Source organism: Pundamilia nyererei, unplaced genomic scaffold (genome assembly GCF_000239375.1).
Source record: "Pundamilia nyererei isolate P.nyererei 1_Seehausen unplaced genomic scaffold, PunNye1.0 scaffold00413, whole genome shotgun sequence".
NCBI lineage: Eukaryota > Metazoa > Chordata > Actinopteri > Cichliformes > Cichlidae > Pundamilia > Pundamilia nyererei.
The window spans coordinates 116,753-124,311 of record NW_005187814.1 but is presented as its reverse complement, the minus strand read 5'-3'; the positions used below and the strand labels follow the sequence as shown (position 1 = coordinate 124,311).

Below are 7,559 nucleotides of genomic sequence, written 5' to 3'. Positions count from 1 at the left end.
TCTGCGTGCATTTATGCGTGTTTGTGTGTTGACTGGGGCCCACAGCAGCAGAAGCCACAGGGAGCTAAGAAACCATGCACTATTTATCACCGTGACAACAGACAGGAAAGGGCCATGGCTCCTAACAGAGCACCGGGTCTGCGATTCCTGTGAGAGTGTGTGTGATAAAGAGAGAAACGCTGAATCATGTGACCTCCTGCGGTGCTGCCCTGTCAGAAAACAGTAACACTAGATTCATCTGTGCATGTGTCAGGATATTTTCAGTGCATGCCTGTGTGTATGGCTGGACACGCTGCACTAGTTGCACTAATTGACACCTCAGGTCACCCTAATGATCTTAATGTGGCTCTGCGGGTGAGAATGGGATACAGAATCAATGATCATCTCCTACCCCACGAGCTCCCTAACAGCATCCCTGCTAGGACTATCAGGGCCGAACTTGTAGATTCCATAACAAAGGGCATCAGGTAACTTACGTAAGCATCATAACAGCTATATACAACAGCAAAGCTGCATGGTGTTCATTTTAATTTGCTAAAATTTTGTCTAAAGTTAAAAGTGATGCTGGCAAATGTCTGAGCCTACTTCTGCAGGAGGTTTCTTCCTGTTAAAGAGGAGTTCTTCCTTCCCACTGCCGCCAGGTGCTTGCTCAAATGAAACACATTTATCTGTGGCTGCAGTTACTTTGCAGGGCTAAATTTTATTTATAAATTTAAAATGTGAAAATGAAATAGCCACTCAGAATAAGTTCACCATGTTACACAGGACATTCATTATTTAAACTAACAGACAGTTTGGCCACATGCAACATTTAAATCCATCAACATGTTATGCCAGGAAACATTAAAGCATTACTGCACGCAGACTAGCCATGTACAGCCATTAAGTCTGCAGTCGCTCATTTATAATCGTTAAAGAGTGTAAAAGTGTTTTGATGATGATTCAGTCTGTGCTCTGCAGACAAAAGGGGCAGTGAGTCATACAATTCTTCATATCTTCTAATGCTTTCAAGGATTTTACAATATTTCTGTGTCTAAAAAAACAATTAAACACAATACTTTTTGACAACCATTACTTAAAGATAGTGAATGGGACCTAAAATAAACTATTAAATAAGCTTGCAGTATGAAGTTTGTGGAGGGCGCTTCTCTTCTTCACCAGCAGGGGGCAACAATAACAAATGTTTAGCAGCAGTTCAACAATCCGCAAAGCGGAAGTCACCTCTTATTTGTCTTCCGGTCTTTCTACGCAGCATGGCGAATTTGGAGCATGGTGAGGACAACCCAAAACATGTGAGAATGTCCGGTGAAACTCCCGACGTGTCCGTCCCGGACCAGGCGGCCCAAGAGACCCCAGCACCGGTAAACACTGCTGCCGCTCTCCCGTTATCGATCCCGTCGTTCGCCGCTGCCTCCGAGCTGTTGTCAGCGCCTTACTCGTGTCTGGTCGTGAACACCCACCGGAGACACATCGCCCTGCCGCCCGTGTATCTAAACAAGAAGAAGACGGGGATTAAGGAGGAGCTGGAGGCCGAGCTGCTCAAGTTCTCTCAAAGGTGCTTCTTTTTTTCCCCCGCCGACGTTTTTATCCAGTCAATGAAGCATTTTGAGCCGGACAGTTCACTTTCCCACGAACACAAACACGCACACGAGCTGTGATGTCCTCTAGCCGCTGAGTTTTCGTGTTGCTGTCTCCTGTGTTGTGAAAGAACCTAGTAGCTACTCATGAAACATCCTGTTATAAGGTGGTGTTGGGAGGCTGTCACTGAAATGCAGACTTTTAGCTTTAATTCAGGGACTTTAACAAAATCAGTGCATTGATTGTCCGGAAAATACAGCCATAGACACATAATCTAACTCAGTTTAAATGTGTTTTTAAATCCTTTACAGTCAATGAGTGCCTAAAGTCTAAAAGTCATGAACGTCACATCACCAACTGCTGTTTCTTCCTTTGAGAAGCTCTACCAGGTCTTTACTGCAGCCACCAGTTGCTGCTTATTTGTGGGCAATAACTGCATTCAGTTGTTTGTTCAGTAACTGAAAACTTGCTGTATTTAGTAGAGATCAGGTGACTGACTTGGCCATTGACGATTATCTCTGCTCTTTGCCTCGGGAAGCCCTTGGGTTTGTGTGCTTCGGGCCATTGTCCATTTGCACTGTGAAATCAGTTTTGCAGCATTTGTCTGAATCTGAGCAGAGACGATCGCCAGGTCGTCCTGCTGTCACATCATCTATAAACAGCAGTGATCCGGCTCCACTGGCAGCCATGCATGCTCATGCTTTAACACTTCCTCCACCGGGATGACGGATGATTTTGCTCTCTCTTATAGCTTTACTTTGGTTTTTCAGCCTGATGAAGATCATCTTTGTGTGCACTGATATCTCTATGGGCCACATAATGATAGTTCCAGTGAACAGCTACAAAATACAAGTTTAAAATTCTTTATCTGCTTAATTTATTGTTTAACACAGAGAGAGCAGGCCTCTCCTGGCTAAAAACAAACACCTGTTACTGTCCTGTTACTCGTGAGCCTCTGAAACTTGGATTAAACAGTTAATGTAATTATTTTTGTTAAACCCCTTGAGTTAAAGTTTATAATCTGAACTTGAATCACATCTTAATTGTTTGTTTTAGAGTCCACTGTGGTGCTCTGCGGAGGTAAAAGTACCAACAACGTGTGATTGTCTGCAAAATGTATTTTATGCATGAATCACTGCGTGCGGCCTTTTTAAATCCTTTCATTCACCAGTCAGCTTTTAAAAGCATTAAAACCAGTAATGGTAACGCAAAAAGGTTTGGTCTTCTCCTTTAAGTAAAGCATTGTCAGTTTAAATAAACTGTTAATGCACGAGATGACCCTGTTACTGTTGTCTCTTTCAGTCTGAACGGAGTCCCCTTGGCCTACGACAACATCAGGATAGTGAGACACCTCGGAGACATTTACGACGACAGCGGCTACGTCCACGTGGACGTGGAAGCCAGCTTTATTGTTTTTCAGCCACAAAAAGGACAAAAACTACGGGTGAGGTTTACATTCACATTATTTAGTAGAAGCAGAGAAGCTGACGGGACCTTACCTGACATATAGTGTCTGTTAAGAGAGACCTGCACTTTTCAGTGTTTACTATTGTTGTAATATACAAGTGACATATTAAAACCTGGGGCTTTGAGGCGTACCTGTACTTTGTGGGAGTGATAAATTGCCTCTGATAAAATACAATAACTAACAGCGTGTATCACGTATTCGTCTGTTTGTAGGGTAAGGTAAATAAACTGGGAATAAGCCACGTGGGCTGCTTGGTGCACGGCTGCTTCAACGCCAGCATTCCCAGACCGAATCTGGTTACTGTGGAAACATGGAGAGACGCGGGGCCGAGGATCGGATCGGAGGTGGAGTTTGATGTGACGGCGCTCGACGCCGACACTGCTGGGGTGCTGCTGATCAGAGGACGACTGGACAAGACCAGGCAAGTGTGCAGTATCAGTGATGATGATTTTAGTAGCTTCGGGGCAAAGCTAAAGGCCTCTGTATGCTCGCCGCTTTGTGGCTGCTGGTAGCATCATCACACCAGTAGTCACTGCAGTTTTTTCCTGAACAATAGGCGAGCAACTCAGACCTTCACATCAGCGCTGGTATGGCGCTGGCCTATATTGATTGCTTTTGTCTTTGTGTGCCTCAGGGTGCAGGAGCTGCTGGCCATGTGTGAGGGCACAGAAACCAGTGTGCCTGCAGGCGAGGAGGACCCAGAACCCACCCAGGATGCTTCTGAAGAAACCCCAAAGAAGAAAAAGAAAAAGAAGAAAGTCAAAGAAGAGGAGATAGAAGAAGAGATACCAACCATATCTGCATGCCAGCTGGACAACGGTGTAACACCAGAGCCGAATGGGATGAGGGATGAGGTAAACGGCAATGAAGCCGCAGAGAACAGAAAGAAGAAGAAAAAGAAGAAGGAAAAACGTATAAAAGAAGAGGAGGAGGAGATGGATGTCTCTCAGGTGGCGGTCCACGGGAGCGACTCCAACGGTTACATTAGTGACAAGCCAAGCAAGAAAAGGAAACGTGAATCAGGAAACGATGTGACATCATCTTTTAGTGAAGATCCCGACCCGGTGAAACCAAAGAAAAAGAGAAAAGTCAAAATAGAGCAGCATGCCTAAAAAATGGCATCTTTACAAATTAAGTGAAACATTTGGAATAATCAAGGACATACTGAGTGTGTTAGTGACAGCGACGGCCCTGGAGGAATATCCTGACGTGCCTTAATCATTAAAGAGCCTGGCTGTCATCCCAAAGTTGGCTCCTCGCCTCATAAACATAATGTCGGACATGCAAGAGAACATGGAAATGAGAGATCAGGAGTGGGCTTGACAGATCTTCCTCACTTGTAGTTCCAGCCTTCGCCACATGGTGGAGCCAAACTGCTTCTTACAATCAGTCTGGCAGACAAAAATCCAGAGGCAAAAACTCACCAGCAGAGACAGTTTGATCATCTTTTGCTTTGCTGCTGTTTTTATGTTTTCTCCTGTTCAGCATTTAAGAAACAAAAGCCAAACGACTAATGCTGCCCAGCTGACTTCTAGACTTTGGCTCATGCTTCCATACAGGTCTTTAACAAATTGTTCTGATTGTGACTGCAAAGCAAGGAGAACATGTTTTACTTAAATCCACAGTATTCAGTGAAAGGCCTGGAAATGAATCAGGCACAGTGACAGTGAAGCCATGGAATATTACTTTCGTGTCGCTCACTTCCTTTTTTCTTTAAATGGATTTTCTTTGACCGAGAGCAGAAATTAGCTGACAATAAAAAAATATATTATTCTCACCCTTTTAAAGAGTTCTTTATTTTGATATTTTGTCATGATGTCTACTTTTCAGTGATGATTTGACACACCTGTGCTTTGTAAACACACTCCTGAACAGCGCTTCGATTTCAGAGAGACAGAAATTCCTGTATTTTTGCAGTGTGCCGTGAAAAGTTTTGCAGCAAGCTCTTTTGCTTTGACCGATGGGAGTCGAGTGATAAAAAGCTGAGAGATAAGACTAAAGATCTAAGTGTTTTCTTTACTCTCTCTCTCTCTCTCCCTCTCTCACTCACACGCACACACACACAGAGTGAGGGAGAGAAATCCTCCTGCTTTTCAGTGGGGAGTCTAATTAGCTGTTAGGTGCTAAGAGTTGGAGAGCTTATCGGAAGCTGCCTAAGAGGAGAGATAAGGGGATGCGATTAACTTGGCTCATTTTCATCAGTCACACCTGATCTTACTTTTCTGTCATCTGCATGAGCTGCACCATCTGTGTGTGCATCTTTTTTGGGTGGACAGATCGGAGAACACTGCAGAGAGCCATTCAAATAGGTCTTAAAAAAAGGGCTGCTTGTATCCAAAGCATCCAGTCTGACAAGAAACAACAGCAAAACTTCATCGTGAACTTTTTTTAAACGGTTTATCAATCATACACTAATAGGAAAAAAAACATTATTAAGAAAAACTTGCGAAATATTTCCATCCCATTTTTCTTTTAAATCTTCAGCTGTCTGTACACAGTGTTGCTTAATTTTATTGAGGCTTGCAGAGATGTTTTTAAGCACAGCTCTCTCACAGCATTTCAGTCAGGTTCAGGTTGGAGCTTTAGTTGGAGGAGGAGAATCAAGGGTTTGCAATGACCGGGTCCTTTCATTGTAGATTCACTGCTGTGCTTGGGAACATTGTCCTGTTGCATGAATCAGACTGGCTCAAGTTTTAGCTGTCGGACAGATGGTCTTGCATTTGACTCTAGAATGTCCTGTCTCTGCAAAACAAGCCCAAATCAACACGTCTCCACCTCCGTGCTTGACAGCTGCTACTGTATTCGGCTTTTGGTGTTCACCAAATGTGGCGCTGTGCATTATGGCCAAATGGAGATATCTCAAAATCTCAAACGTTTTGTTGTAGGCTCTGGACTTTTACTTTTACCTTGATTCTTTTCTTTTTCAGCCATTGCTGTACTTTTAATCATCGTCCTGTTGCTTTACTAGTCAGACAGATGGTCTCAAGTTTGTTTCTTGAATACTTTGGTCCACAGAGGAGTTCATGGTCGACTGAGTGACTGCCAGGTTTATTTGGTCTTGTCTGACCAAAAGGACTGCTCCACTATTCCTGTAGTTTGTTCAGATCCAACTTTATAAACCCAAACCATGATGTCATGTTCTTCTTATAGAGAAGTTTCTTCTGGCAAGCCTTCCAAACAAACTGTGCTGTCATAAACTTTAAATTTTAATTTGCAAACTGAGATTTGTAGAGTCTGATGTAGCTCTACCTTTTTGGTGTTTTGTAATTTTTCTGAGCATTGCATGGTCTGATGCTGGGATGAATTTGCTGGGATTAGCAATTGTCTTCAATGTTTTCCACTTGCTAGTGATCAGTAAACTAGGTGCACTTGATTAGCTGCACTCGCTGCTTCTTACCTTCTTAATTCCTATGCTAGCAGTAAGGACAGACCTACTTGTTGACAGAACTGCACAAAGTCACGTGAAAACTTTCTGTCTCACAAGACTGTACCTCACTAATGGTTAACAAGAAAAAAGAAAAACAAACATTTCAGTATAAAAATGTCAGTTACCAACATAAACCATCATCTCCTCAACAGACACAATAAAAACATTAACTCAAACTGTTTGAGGTGTATATGTTGGCTTCCTAAACTGGCACTCAGTCATTAAAACTGTGAGAAACCCTGCAGGTTAAGATAGCATGTCTAAAAGTTACAGATAAAGACATTATATCATCTTTGTTTAACCTGTGCAAGAACCAAAGTGTAGGAGAAAAGGAAAAAAACCTGGCATTTTACAGAGAATTATGAGTATCAGACTATTTCTTGGCTGGGATCAGCTACTTCCTGGAGTCTCTGCTGGTTCCCTAGCATTTAATGTAAGCCCAGAAATAGTTCACATTTTTAAATACTTAATCGCGGCATTAACCCTTTACATCCAAACCTCAGCGAAAGGGTAAAGGGGGATATTTCACAACATTTCAAGCTGTTCCTTGAACGAATTGTCAGAATTCCTATTTTTTATGACTTGGCTTGAAAAGAAAATCTTTGATAAAGACATTTTTTACAACTTATCAAGTGTAAGTAGATAGCGTTGACCCAAAATAACCCGAGTGTTTCGTATATTGAAACACGGGCACACAAAATGCACACATATAAATGCTCACATTACACATATTTCATTCCTCTGCAGAAAAAAAACCCCAACTACTCCATTTAAGTTTTCACCATCTTGCGTTCTTGTAATCACACAGTCATTACAGCGTTCCCAGAATGCCGTGGATGACCTCAAATTGCACAACTGTGAAAATACGCAAAACACTTGTAATCTTAAAGACATTTAGAAACAATTATGTGAGAAGTTCAAGTGATTGTTCGCTGCAATCCGTCCCCCCGTGACCTCCTTCGTGCGTCTTCACTTTCATTCGCCCAGGTCCAACCCCAGCCCGGGTGCACTTCTTTTGCACCTGTGCCCTCCCCTCCCTCCATCTTCGCTCATTCCTCTTGTCATTCCTCTTATCACTCCCTAAAG

At 42.8% G+C, this 7,559-nt stretch overlaps 1 protein-coding gene across 1 annotated transcript; it reads left to right on the top strand.

Annotated features, from left to right (window-relative positions):
- The first annotated feature begins 1,217 nt into the window (after window positions 1–1,217).
- On the top strand, window positions 1,218–4,828 carry polr1f (RNA polymerase I subunit F). Its single transcript, XM_005753211.1, has 4 exons — window positions 1,218–1,555; window positions 2,881–3,022; window positions 3,259–3,467; window positions 3,681–4,828. Exons 1-4 carry the CDS (start codon window positions 1,254–1,256, stop codon window positions 4,156–4,158), a joined length of 1,131 nt encoding a protein of 376 aa, XP_005753268.1. The 5' UTR covers window positions 1,218–1,253; the 3' UTR covers window positions 4,159–4,828.
- The last annotated feature ends 2,731 nt before the right edge of the window (window positions 4,829–7,559 follow it).

Bases quoted from the DNA above. Each gene is read 5' to 3' on its own strand.
- polr1f (XM_005753211.1), top strand. From the start codon at position 1,254: ATGGCGAATTTGGAGCATGGTGAGGACAACCCAAAACATGTGAGAATG. The intron at 3,023-3,258 runs GTGAGGTTTACA...GTCTGTTTGTAG, and splicing joins AAAAAGGACAAAAACTACGG to GGTAAGGTAAATAAACTGGG. The intron at 3,468-3,680 runs GCAAGTGTGCAG...TGTGTGCCTCAG, and splicing joins GGACGACTGGACAAGACCAG to GGTGCAGGAGCTGCTGGCCA.